Below are 14,200 nucleotides of genomic sequence, written 5' to 3' on the forward strand. Positions count from 1 at the left end.
TAAGAGTGCTGCGAGAAGGCCCGTTGAGTCTCATCCAGGCCATCACCGAGGGCTTCCCGTAGGAGGGGGTCTTTGAGCTGAGCCTTCAAAGGTGGGTAGAATTTCTACCAGGGTCCAGAGAAGAGAAACAGGCCGGCGTTTCAAATGGTGGGGTTGACTCCCAGAAGGCAAAGTCTTCAAGCCCGAACTACAAGGCGCGCGGGAACTCGCTCGTCTACACGGTGGGGGCCCTCCAGTCCTCGCCGCCCGCCTAGAATTTACCAAGTATTTAGCTACGAGGGGGCGGGGTGAGGCGGGGCGGGGCCGAGGTGGCGGGTGTGTGTGGAGATCCGGAGAGCTTCATAAAGCCACAGCAAAGGCGCGCCGCGACGCTAGTGACAGCAGCTCTCTGGAGAGGGAGCCTGGGAGCTGCCGCGCGCCCGCCAAACGCGGGCGCAGGACCCAGGCGTCCGATCCCGGGCGCCGGTGGGGCCCCCGCCCCCAGGGTCCTCTCCCCGGTCCCACCCGCGCAGTCCCCTCCCCTCTGGGCCGCCCCCGCGCGGACGGGCCGGTCCTCGACGGCTGCGGAAGGGTGCCCGCCCGCCCCGGATGGGCATCGTGGAGCAGGACTGCAGAGACATGCTGACGGGCACCGAGCCGATGCCGGCAAGTGACGAGGGCCGGGCGCCCGGCGCCGACCCGCAGAACCGCTACTTCTACCCGGAGCCAGGAGTGCAGGACGCGGCCGAGCGTCGCGGGGGCGCCAGCCTGGGGGCGCCCTACGCCGGGGGCGCCCTGGTGCCCGCCCCGCCGGGCCGATTCCTCGGAGCCTACGCCTACCCGCCCCGGCCCCAGGCCGCCGGCTTCCCCGGGCCGGGCGAGCCCTTCCCACCGACGCCGGGCGCCGAGGGCTACCAGCCTGGGGACGGCTACGGGGCCCCGGACCCGCGCGCCGGGCTCTACCCAGGGCCGCGCGAGGACTATGCGCTGCCTGCGGGGCTGGAGGTGTCGGGGAAGCTGAGAGTCGCTCTCAACAACCACCTGTTGTGGTCCAAGTTCAATCAGCACCAGACGGAGATGATCATCACCAAGCAGGGACGGTGAGTGAGACGCGCGCCGCAGCGCCAGCCGGCTCGCCGAGGTCCCGCCCGCCCGGAACTCGGACGCGCGTTTTCTCTCTTTTTTTTTTCATTTCTGTCTAGACATTGCTAGTGACTCCGTGTCCCTCACTGTTTTGGTTTAGGCTTGGGGCGGGGGGAAAGAGGGGCTGGTAGTGAGGACAGGAAAGTTCTGGGGGTTGTTTACTCGCGGGAGAATACACCAACAGGCTGAACTCAAAAGGGAGATGGATGAGAGTGGGTGCAATGAAATTATTTCGGTTTAGGGAAACAGTGTCTATGGGTTCACCCGGAATTAGTGTGTACCCCGCTCTCTGCCTGAGTGGGGGTCGCAGCGGACAGAGGGGGAGCCAGTGTTGCTGGGTCTGACAGGGCAGGGCACCTCTGAGCCCCTGTGTGTGGGGAAATGGAGAGAAGGGCAGGGTCTTGCAGTGCAGGGCATACGAACCCAACCCTCATCCTGGGGAGGGGGTACCCACTTCTCCTAGCCCTTTTGCTGTTATTGCTCAACAGTCAGCTTTGGGAGGGGTAGTAAGACTGGGATTTGGTGACATGGAGACACAGTCGCCAAGTTTCCTTTCCGGTAGTACTTCGAGATCATATGTCTGGGGTGTGTGTGTGTGTGTGTGTGTGTGTGTGCATTGCATTAATTTGGGGTGGTGAAATATGTGGGGGCCACAGATCCCTTCCAGACACAGGCCCCTGCCAGAGAGTACAAATATCTATGGGCCCAAGCAGATGAAGCTAAAGGTGAGTTGCAGCTGGCAGCCTGTCCTGCACTCTGCATCCTTTGAGGGCTGCCCGCTGAAAGCCTGTCCACATCCCTGTGCAGATATTCACTGGTCCAGCCTGAGGAACCCATAGCTCCATGGCTCAGGGTCCCCTGGACTCAGTACATGCAGGGTAGGGTTTGGGCCTGAGTGTGCTGCTGCTTCCGGAGAGAGCCTCCTGTGTGGGGAAAGAAAGAGAAACTCGTGACTTGTGTGGTATTTGTTTAGTAAGCAACACTGATCAGGTCCTGCTTGTGTCTGGCATGTGAGAGGGTGCATGCACTCTTCCAAGCGGGGGCTTGTGTGGCCGGAGACCAGCAAGGACTTGTGTGTAGAAGGGCTATATCATCAGTGGACCTAGGAAGTTTTGAAGATTGTATACTAAGTGTGGGGTTTGGGGAGAAGGGGAGAGGCCATACTGGGCCTGGGGGTTGGCGTTCAATTTGGGCATTGCTAGAGCATTCTTCTCTCCTGATGATTTCTGTAGGGTGTCCTGGAATCGAGGGGCCTGTCTACCAACCACGATGAGTTTCAAGTTGCTAAACTGTTCCTCTTTCTGTGGGATGGACCCAGGAAAATTGGCATTTTCTTTTATGGCACGACCTTCATCTTCTAAGCCTTCTGATAATTCCTCTTCGCTCCCCTAACCCCTCTGGGTACACCCAGGGAACAGCCCAGGTTTCTAGTCACGTCGGGTCTGAATTGGAGGGGACCCTGAAGATCCTGTCCAGTTTCCTCCCTGCACAGACAGCAAAACGGGCCCAGATACAGTAAGAGACACTTCTGAGGTTACACAGCACACTCATCACTGGCAGAACTGGCACCAGAACCCAGATGGTATCTGCTTGGATTTCTTTCTCTGGCTCTGCATGACCAGGAGTAAAAACAGCCACCCACACTGTCCGAAGGCTTTGATGCGTTCAGAGTGCTTTCACTTCCATTATTTTACTGTGTGCCGGGTAGGCCAAGCGGTCTCCCCATTATACAGCTGAGGGCACTGAGGTGCAGGGATAGCTTGCAGCTTATATTCGGTCATACAGACATCTGAATTTGGGCCTCCACCCTGTTGCGTGGTCAGGAAGCCTCCCTCCCTGGGGCCTGGCCCAGGATTCCCCACAGCCTGCCGCCAGGCCCTGGCCCCTCCAGTCTCAAGCGATGGGGTGGATGAAACCTCAGCCAGAACTTCAGGGATCTGGTGGGTCCTGGGTCTTCCCGAAGGCTGTTTAGGGAAGTATCTCAGGGGACACGTCTCTGAGTGTGCATCCCCATCTCTACCCCTACGGCCTCCTTCTTTCATTTATTTCTTCTTCTCTTTTCCTTCCTTCATTCCTGCTGAATAAGTTTCTCTCGACAAGTTTTGTTGTCTCTTTTTCGTATCCATACACTTATTTTCTTTTATTATGAAAAATTCCGGTACGGTTGACCCTTGAACAACATGGGTTTGAACTGCTGGGGTCCGCTTACACGCCGATTTTTTTCAATAAATACTGTAAAAGTATTTTCTCTTTCTTTCGATTTTCTTATTATAGGAATACAGTATATAATACATATAAACATACAAAATACGTGTTAATCGACTACTTATGTTATCGGTAAGGCTTCTGGTCAACGGTAGGCTATTAGTCGTTAAGTTTTGGGGGAGTCAAAAATCATACGTGGATTTTTCCACTGCACGGGGGTCTGTGCCCCTAACTTCCATTTGTTCAAGGGTCAACTGTGTATGCAAAAGTGAAGAGAAAAATGTAATGGACCTCCCTCTACCCATACAGCTTCGACAGCTGTCAGCACCGTTCCAATCTTGTTTCTTCTTTATTCTCACTCACTTCACGCCCACTCCTCTGATCTGGAACTATATTAGTGATCGTGTAAAGAATTAGTAAGTAAATCCTAGACACAATATTAGTTCATCCTTAAATATTTCTCCATGTACTTCTAAAAATGGCTTTTTAAGAATAAACACAATACCCTTAGGAAACCTGAAAAGAAATTCCTAAATATTGTCAAATTTTCCTAATTGTTTCATAAGTGTGTGTGCGCGCGCGTGTGTGTGTGTGTGTGTGTGTGTGTGTGTGTTTACAATCCTCATGCTTTCCATCCATCCTGAGGGACTGCTTCAGACACTCTGGGGTCCCTGTTGGAAGGAGGCAGTGGCCCCTCATCATTTCCTTTGATGCCTCCCCTCGGATCAGGCCTCAGGACTCCATGGTGGGGTGGAAGGGACAGAGGACATACTACCCCCAGTTCAGTCCCACCAGCCCCAAATCACCCTGTATCTGAGTTTGGGCTCCAATGATCTGGGAAATTAATGGCCATTTTCTTCCACTACTGGCTTCTGAGAAGCAAGACTTGGGCTCGGAGAACAGCTCCCTTTCTGTCCTCCTGCTTTGGAAGGCTAGCCTGTCTCTCCGTGGGTTCCAGTGACCTGTCAGTCATTGCCACATCACCCACAGCCTTCTTCCTTTTTGAAAAATCCTTCCAGCCCAGGCCTACCCACAGCCGCATAGCCTTTCTTTCGTCTTGGGCTGACTCACTTGCTTCCAGATCCTTTCTCTCCCACCCACCCTACCCCTCAATATGGACAAGCAACACAGTCACATTCTCCTTCATAGGCAGAAATGAGGTGGGAAGCAGGCGTATGATCCCCGGTCCAGAGATTGATCCAGGAACCTCAGATGGGGCTAGGAAGGGAGATTGAGGACAAAATGATGGCCTGGCTAACCGGAGACTTTGGTGTTCAAGTTAGTGTGTTTGTAGAGATTTGGGGTGCCTGATAGTGCCCACCGCAGACTTGTGTTGTGTTTCTGTGCGGCACTATACATCTGCTATGAATGTGTTGGCAAGCGTATAATAGTTGACGGTAGACATTCTGAGTAGAGGAAGAGAGAGGCCGATGTCTGTGGGTGTGTGGGTGTGCATTAATTGCTGGCAATCCCCACTTTTCTGGGTGTGATTAGTTGATTATTATAATTAAGATAACTTTGGGTAGGTCTGTTGTTAAGTAGTTCAATTTGCATTTGTGTATGTATATGTGAAGTGAGGGGTTGGGAAAACAATTTCGATCCCACATGATCCTCCTTCACTGGCCTTGCAGCCATGGTGGTTTTCCCTTTTCTACATTCCCAAGTCCAAGAACTTTGTAGATTTTTCAAAAATATGTTTAGCTTTAAGCTTGCTTTATTTGGGGCTGACTGGCTTCATTTTTCTTGAGGCAAGTGAAAACACCTTTGCTTTCTGTTCAGCCATTTGCTAGTGGTCATCTGATTTCTATTAAGTGGGTCTGAGGTTGGTGGGAGGAGAAGACTCTTGGATGGCCCAGTGCATTTTGTATTTTGATAGGTACAAGGCATAGCTGGAGAAACCTTCTAAAAGGTACCAATTTACACATCCACGTATACACACCGGCGGTATACGAGAGAACCCATTTTCCCACAGGCTCATCAGCATTAGACATTTGCCAATTTTGAAACATTTTGCCAATATGACTGACAAAAACCATCTCCTTTTAATTTGTACTTAATGGCGGTGAATTGGAGCACGTCAGAATTGTTTAGGATGGGGGAGGCGTAGACGACCCTGAAAATTATTTCAAGGCAGGATGGTCCTTAGGGGCAGCAGAGCAATTTGGGGTCTTGGACCCTGTCCTGTCCTCGGAGAGCAGAATGGTTAGTGGTCTTTTTTGGGAGGTGGGGCTCAGTTTGGCACCAGACCCATTTTCACTCCCTGTTCCTTCCCAGCAAAGTATCATGTAAATCAGAGACTATTTTGGGATTCCAGCTGGTGATGATTCTAGACTTCTAAGGTGAAATTGTGACCTCCCTTCTCCTCTCCCTTTTGCCCATCTTCTTCCTGCGTGGCCTCCATTTTCCTCTGCTAGTGATAAGCAAGATGCAGGGACGGAGACCACACAGCCTGTGCTTCGTGGTCAGGAGACCCTGGCTCTGCTCTCTCACCAAACCTCTCCAAGTCTCATTTTCTTTAAGTGTAAAATTGAAAATAACATTTTCTATCTCAAAGGACTAGTTTAATAAACCGGCTGCTGCATAAATAAAGGCTTGATGAATATTTCCTTCTCTTCCTTTATTCTACTAGTTTGTCTAGGAACTGGTGACAATATAGGAAACGTGTGAGTGACCTGACCACTGTCATAGAATGCATTGGTGATAGAACATATTCTCCCACCCTCGATTGCTCAAGGCCTCATTTCTAAACTTCGATTTCTCAAGTTGACCGACATGCCAAGCCCCTGGGACCCAGAGCCTGGAACCAGAACTCCGGACTCTTTCTCAGAGTCCTTCAGCCTGGCTAGAGGGCTTTGACAGCTCTGGGACTGGGAGACGGTGGGACAGGGGTGGGATGGGAGAGAGGGTGAGCTGAGTTTCACATCTTCGAACTTCTTAATACGTAGTTAGAGGAAAGATGGACAGGAGTTATCTCCATTTATGGGTGAAGAAACTGAGGTTTGGTTTGGCAATTAATTTATTCAAGGTCATAAGACCAGTAAGTCTCTTGCTCTCAGCCTGGGAGCGTCTGAAGAAGACAGGAATGGGATGGCGCTCTGCTGGGAGACCACCCCAAGATTATTAAGGGTGTTTCTCTGGGCCTCTCCCGGTACTAAGATCCACCCAATAGCGTTCCTAGGCCCCTGAAACTTTTCCTCCTCCAGGTTTCCTGACTCACGGACTAGTGCCTTTCTTCCCATCCTACAAGACTTCTCATCCTACAAGGAGGAAGGGAGAAGCATGCGGGAATGAAAAGTAATTCTGATGATGGTTGACTCTGTCTTCCTGAAAACTCTGCTCTTCCTGCTTGGGTTAGAAGAGAAAGGCTATGCCATTGGAGATGGTTATGGTGTTGGTGATGGTAGAGACGGTGGTTGTCGTGATGGTGGTGATGGAGATGCTGATTGTAGTGATGGTGGAGGGGATGATGTTAGTGATGGTGACACAGAGGTGAGGTTGTGGTGATGGTGATGATGGGGGTGTGATGGTGGAGGTGTTGGTTGTATCGATAGTGGCGATGGTGGGGGTGATGGTTGTAGGGATCGTGGTGATGGGGGTAGCGATGGCGGAGGAAGTGGAGATGGTTATGGTATGGGAGTGCTTCTTTCTTTGAATGTATTACTCTGGCACAATAATGCAGGCTCCCAACCCCAACTTCTTCCACTTTGAGCGTGAAGACTGTGCTTGATAGAGTCCTCTTTTAGGTGGATAGGAAAGTCCACCTAGGACTTTAGCTACTTCTCTAAAGACCCAGGCCTGCGGCAGGCCATCTATAGACATCAAGCCCAGGAGGATAGGGCAAGGAGACCCTGTGGATGGGTGCCATGGGGCTAGGAGTGTGTGAGCACTGTGAGAGCCATAGTGGAGAGGATGAGGACCTACTAGGAACTATCTGTGGGGGGCTGGCTTGTGGCTTTGCTCCCCACTAGGAAACAAAGTAAGGTTAGAGACAGTGGTGTGCAGTGAATGTCTAGCAACAGACCCTCTGAAAGAAGAACATTTTTAAAAGCCCTGATGCATAGCGTTTGCCGATTTCTATAGTACTACTACTATGATGGCTGATTTCAAGCTACCCACGTGATATTACTGAACGCAGAGTTGGGAAGAGTCATGTAGTCATGCACATTATCTAGTATTTCCACATACAGATAAAATAGATGTAAATAACCTCAAGAGCAGAGATAATAGGAAAATGTAGTAAAAGAACTGAGAAGTGATGATGTTTGTATTTATTACCTTGGTTTATAATATAATGTATTTCACGGTAAGTTTATATAATTTAATTTTTAACAACTGGCTGGCAAACTTCCTAAGCATTTCCAGTTGGCTCTCGTGAGAGATGGAGGCCAGCTCCAGCACACCACTGATGACCTTTACGCAAGAGGTGTCTGAGGGGTTGGGGGCTGTCAGCTATTGGTGGATCTCTCTGTTCTCCCCAGGAGGATGTTCCCATTCTTGTCATTTACTGTGGCTGGGCTGGAGCCCACCAGCCATTACCAGATGTTCGTGGACGTGGTCTTGGTGGACCAGCACCACTGGCGTTATCAAAGTGGCAAGTGGGTGCAGTGTGGCAAGGCTGAGGGCAGCATGCCAGGTATGTGCCCCCTGGTAGGATGGGCACTTTTTCTCCAAGACTGGGCGCCCCCTGGTGGATCCAGGAGGAACACTTAAGCCCCTTCCCCCAGAATTTAGGATTTAATTCCTCATCCCACCCCACCCTGCCCTATCCCCTCCCTACTTATCTTTTCTGTTCCATTTGTCATCTCTCTTCTACTTTACTCTGCCCACACCTCTGCCCATACCTCCCTCTGCCCACACCCCTCTCTGCCCAAACTTCCCTTTGCCCTGCCTTGTCCCCGCCACCCCCCATCCTTTTTGACATCCCTCTCAGAAAAGGCAAAGAAGACTCACATCACTGGGGGTCTGGTCCCAGGGGGCTGCATGCCAAAGAGGTTAACTGTCCACAGGAAACCGCCTATACGTCCATCCAGATTCCCCCAACACTGGAGCCCACTGGATGCGCCAGGAAGTTTCATTTGGAAAATTAAAGCTCACGAATAACAAGGGGGCCTCCAACAATGCTACTCAGGTGGGACTCTGCCCCCCCCGCCCCCACCCCCACTCCCTGATCCAGAGGGGGTCCTGCGGGCTGATTCTCTTCTGTAGGAGTCACTTTTCTTTCTCTTTGACACTTTTTCCCCACCCACCTTGGGAGGACAGATGAGGTGGGAGGAAGCTGAATCTCAGGGTAGACAGGACATCACAGGCCAAGCTAGACTGGAGATTCCTCTCTGTCCCCAAATCCCGGGCTGCCATTGTTTGTGTACCATGCTGGGCATAGATTCAAAACCCAGTGGTCTCAGGAATGGATGCCTTGAAAACTCCTGTTTGTGCTTGGTCACAATGGACACCTAGGGTAGGAAATGGGGCAAAAGGGTAGAACCGGTGCCCCAAAGGGGCTGGGGACTGGAGTTGGAAGGCCTAGGAGAAGTTGCATGGTGGCATGGCAGGGGAATGGACACGAAGACCTCAGGGTGGGGAGATCCTTCAAACTCCCTCCTCCCCACCCCCAAAACCTTCTTGCTCTCTCTTTCAGATGATTGTGCTCCAGTCCCTCCATAAGTATCAGCCTCGACTGCACATTGTTGAGGTGAATGATGGAGAGCCAGAGGCGGCTTGCAACTCTTCCAACACGCATATCTTTACTTTTCAAGAAACCCAGTTTATTGCTGTGACCGCCTACCAGAATGCCGAGGTGAGGGCTGCCCTGGCAGCATGTGTGGGCCTGAACCTGGGTTGGAGAGGCCTGGGGGAGTGGAGCCTCCAGTCTCCATTGGAAGGGTTTTGGAAGTTTCCTAGCCCCAGTTTCAAGACTCACGTCATTCTGTTTCCCCTCTCTCTAGATTACTCAGCTGAAAATTGATAATAACCCTTTTGCCAAAGGATTCCGAGAGAACTTTGAGTCGTAAGTGCCACTGGTTTCAACTCACCTTTGCAGAGGCCTACTCTTGGTCTCTCCTCAGACAGGGACACATCAGACATGTGCTCAGCACATTTCCCTAGCTGGCCCTGAGGATGGGAGAGGGTGGGATGAGGGATAGAGGGCGGTGGGCCAGGGGAGGAGAGTCTGGGGAGGGTTGTGCAACAGGTAGGCTCATAGGTGATTGGTTTTGCTCCTGATCTCTTGTCTTCTTGCCTTTTTCAAATTTTTTTTTTTTTTTAGAATGTATGCAGCTGTTGACACCAGTGTCCCCTCCCCGCCTGGACCCAACTGTCAATTGCTTGGGGGAGACCACTACTCTTCTCTCCTACCCAACCAATATCCAGTTCCCAGCCGTTTCTACCCTGACCTTCCTGGCCAGGCCAAGGATGTGGTTCCCCAGCCTTATTGGCTGGGGGCTCCCCGGGACCACAGCTACGAGGCCGAGTTTCGAGCAGTCAGCATGAAGCCTGCCTTCCTGCCCTCAGCCCCTGGGCCCACCATGTCCTACTACCGAAGCCAAGAGGTCTTGGCGCCTGGAAGTGGCTGGCCTGTGGCCCCCCAGTACCCTCCCAAGATGGGCCCAGCCAGCTGGTTCCGCCCCATGCGGACTCTGCCCATGGAACCTGGTCCTGGTGCTTCAGAAGGGCGAGGACCAGAGGACCAAGGCTCTCCCTCCATGTGGACTGAGATCACCCCCATCCGGCCAGAGTCCTGTGACTCAGGACTGGGCGAAGGAGACTCCAAGAGGAGGCGTGTGTCTCCTTATCAGTCCAGTGGTGACAGCTCCTCTCCTGCTGGGGCCCCGTCTCCTTTTGATAAGGAAACTGAAGGCCAGTTTTATAACTATTTTCCCAATTGAGCAGATGATGTGGTGAAAGGAACAGAAACAGTGTTATTAAGTTGGAAGACGCCAGCTGCTGTAGGCAAGAGACTCAGGACTGAGCAGTCTCCAGCTTCCTCTGTCCCTACTCCTTTTGTAGTTGGTTGGGAAAGAGATTCTGGGGTTCACTGGCTGCTTCCTGGTTCACAGTCAAACCTGAGAGGAGTGTCCCTTCCCCTTCCTGTGCCCTAACTACAGTCATTTACCTGGTGCTGCTTCTGGCTGTGAGTGCCCAGCTGGAGAACAGAAAAGAGAACAAGAAGGTCTTGGACACAAAGGAGCGTCCTCTCTTCTGCAGGGGTGGGTGGGGAGTTCAGGTAGAGAAGGCCGGACACTGGAGACTCAACTCTCTTCCTCTGTAGAGGAACTTTCAGCATTTTTGTTTGCGTGTGTGTGTTAATCCCTGATCTGAAAATAAAGATATGTGGATTTTAAAGCAGTTAGCCAGCCAGGGTCAGGGATTGGACTCAGGTGGCTTTGAGCAGCTGGCCTGGTCCCCACCTGCTTAGAAACTGTGGGGTCCTGAGGGAGGGACTGGAAATGGGGGCATGGTGCACGTCTCAAGAAGCAAAGTCTTCGGGAGTTGGTTATGTGTGTGTGCGTGCTTTTTTCTTTTTTTAAATATTTTTTTTCGGAACGGGGGTGGCTATTTATTGTACAGAGAGTGGTGTCTGGATATATATCTTTTGTCTTCATCACTTTCTGAAAATAAACATGAAACTATTGAGTGTGTCCTGCTTTGGTGCCTGGATGAGGGACATGGGGACTTCACTGGCAATTTCAAGTGTACCAAAGCTGTTCTTTGGCTCTTGAACAGAACCTGAAGTTTTGAAGAACCTGTACCTACTGGAAACCTGAAGTGGCTTCATTCAGGGGATAAATTGAGTTAGAGCAAGAACATATGTCTTACCTTCAGCGCTCAGATTGATGGCCGGATGCCACCTCATAAGGAGTCTTGAGACAGAGAACCATCCCTCTGCCTGAGTATGCACCTTAACCTGTGGAGGAGGAATGTGAGGCAAGGCCAGGGGACAGGGCTGGGCTGGGAGTGGAGGCTCTAAGGGGAAGGATGGCCTTGATTTCTCTTTGCATGTCTAGCAGCTCTGGTTCTCAAACTTCATCTTAGAGTTGATGAAGGATTCATGAAACTGCTGTTTTTGTAGGTCAAGAAAAGCCAAGTCTTGACAATTTCATATGATTAAACCTAATACATGTGAAGGGTTTAGAACCGTGCTTGATAAACAGTAAGCACTCAGTGCGTGCAAACTACTGTTGTTATTACTATAATTCTGTTCCTCTTTATACATAGCTGAATTGTGTTTAATAGATGCTTCTTTTAAAGAATTTAAGCTATGCAGCAAAGTATAAAAACAGCAATAAATTACCTCAAATCATAGCACCCATCAATAATTATCATTAACATTATATGGTTAGATAGAAATACTTTTATAAAATTGGAATCATGTTAAAAATGCTTTTTCTTAAAATTCAACGCTATTGAATTTTAGTTAACAGAATTTATAACAACAACAAAAAACCAAGAACAACAAAGAAAACCAAACTTGACACAGACAAACCATCAAAACCCCCCAAACTCTCAAATGAATGAAGGGAATTGCTGAACTCAAGATCGATTTTTCTTCACAATAACAAACATTTCCCGAAAGAGTCTGCTAAAGTTAAGAAAAGGACCTTATGGGAAACGTTCAGAGATTGGAGTTGCCGCGTTGGCCTCAGCCCAGTCCAGGTGTTCCCTGTTCTAACAAGGGGACATCCTTATGGGCTTTGAGGTGTTCTCCCAATTCTATTTGGAGCCGGGAAAACTTCACTTCTGTCACAGTTCATATCTCATCTTTTACTGGTCTATGTCCAGAGGCTCTTCTCATCACCATTTAATCAGAAGAACGAAAAGATGAGGAGACATCTTTGGTTCCATCCTCTTCATATCTGAGAGCTCGGAATTTTGTACATGACATCGGGAGTTCTGCCACATTGTACTCTGTGAGTGCAGATTATTCTTTCTCCCACTCCACCTTTTGGCTGTCACGCTCCGGAGTTAACAGTGTTAAGCTGAGCCTGTTTCCTTTCTTGGGGTACTGTTACTGATAATTACAATACTCTTCTTCCCTACCGTTTTTAAATGGGTTTTGTTCATTTCATCAGATATGAGGTGAAGGAAGCTGTGATGGAGTCATACTTCATCTTTTCCAGAAGTCCGGCGGCATATGTTTTGAAACTGTGTCATAAAGAGTTATTATTATTGTTTCTTCTTGACTGAATGTACATTTTACTGATATATATATATATATAAAACCAAATATATATGAATATATTATATATGACATATATGTATATATATATATATATATATATATACACACAGTCTTTAGTTAATGTAATGTATTTTATCTTAAATTTTTACCTTAAATATTTTATGGTCTGGCATTAATATTCAAATATGTGCTTTGTTTTTATTTAAATTAATCTGATAAATTTTCTCACATTTAGTTGACAGTGTCTGAGTTTCATTTTTGTTGTAGTTATGTCTTTGTCAAGCAGCAAACTAATGGACTTAGAAACACATTTGGAGACTAAAATTGTTTTCTATTTATAAATATAATGATGATTCATTAATCCACCACACAACTCAAAAACTAAAACACTAATAATATCATAGCTAGTTATATATTATCCCAGCCCACCTCTTACCTTTCTTTTATAGATAACTAGTATCCTGAATTATGTGTTTATCTTTTTCTGTCTTTTAAAATTATGTGTCAACACTTTATATATCTAATTATTGCATTATTTCGTTTTTGTTTTTTTGAACTTTATAAAAAGTATATATGTGTGTGTATATATGTATATTTATATTATCTTTCTATGCAAGAATGTGGAATGCTTCTTTATTTAGTTAGGTCATCCTTATGGTCCTTCAGTAAAGTTTTGCAATTTATAGGTATAGGTCTTGTATGTATTTTATTACATTTATTCTTAGGTATTTTTTCTGTAAAAAGATAATTAAAAAATATATTTCTAATTGTTTGTTACTAGTCTATAGAATCACAATTGATTTTTGTATGCTGATCATAAGATCCAGCCACCTTGCTAAACTCTCATTATTTTTCAGTAATTTGTTGTAAATTCATTATTTTCTCTATGACTAGTCAGATCATTTAAAATAACTTCAAATAATGGCAGTTTTATTTTTTCCTTTCAAATCATTATGCTTCTATTTTCTTCTTATTATCTTATTATGCTGGTCAGAACTTCAAATGCTAGCTTCTTGCCTTTTTGCGGGTGATTTTCCCCTATTCATGCCATTTTTCCCTTATAATGGTTTGGCATTTCTGTAATCTATTTCTATTATTTTAGTCATTACTCTATACATTTTAATATGCACATTTAACATAACAAACTTGAATCACATTTTGCCTTCCGTTCTGGCCAATAAAACAATTTTAGGTCACTTTATTTCTGATCTTCTCTCTCCTTATTTACTATTGTTTTCCCTCTTAATTTACTGATTTTGAACACTTAAATTCTATCTTTTTTAAATCCCCACACATTAGACTCCTGTATTACTTTATTGAGACAGTATTTGTTTGGGTTCACTTTTATGATACCATTCCTTTTTTTAATAATAGTTTTTTTTATTTTTCAGTTATAGTTGGCATACAATACTATATTAGCTTCAAGTGTACAACATAGTGATTAGACATCTATACAACTCACAAAGTGATCACCCCAATAAATCTAGTGCTCCTCTAACACCATACATAGTTATTACGGTATCATTGGCTATATTCCTTATGCTATACTTTCTATCTCCATGACTGTTTGTAACTACCAATTTGTATTTCTTAATCTCTTCCTTTCTTTTCACCAATCCCCTTAATTCTCCTCTGATGTGGTAACACTCAAAATGTTCTCTGTATCTATGAGTTTGTTTCTGTTTGTTTATTTTGTTC

At 47.5% G+C, this 14,200-nt stretch overlaps 1 protein-coding gene across 1 annotated transcript; it reads left to right on the forward strand.

The window, feature by feature from the left end:
• The first annotated feature begins 335 nt into the window (after positions 1 to 335).
• Positions 336 to 12,512, forward strand: TBX21 (T-box transcription factor 21). Its single transcript, XM_039873691.1, has 6 exons — positions 336 to 1,079; positions 7,806 to 7,960; positions 8,334 to 8,455; positions 8,963 to 9,121; positions 9,270 to 9,331; positions 9,590 to 12,512. The coding sequence occupies exons 1-6, from the start codon at positions 589 to 591 to the stop codon at positions 10,206 to 10,208; spliced, it is 1,608 nt and encodes a 535-aa protein (XP_039729625.1). The 5' UTR covers positions 336 to 588; the 3' UTR covers positions 10,209 to 12,512.
• Positions 12,513 to 14,200: the final 1,688 nt, after the last annotated feature.

Source organism: Pteropus medius, unplaced genomic scaffold, assembly GCF_902729225.1.
Source record: "Pteropus medius unplaced genomic scaffold, Ma_sr-lr_union100, whole genome shotgun sequence".
Classification (NCBI taxonomy): Eukaryota; Metazoa; Chordata; class Mammalia; order Chiroptera; family Pteropodidae; genus Pteropus; species Pteropus medius.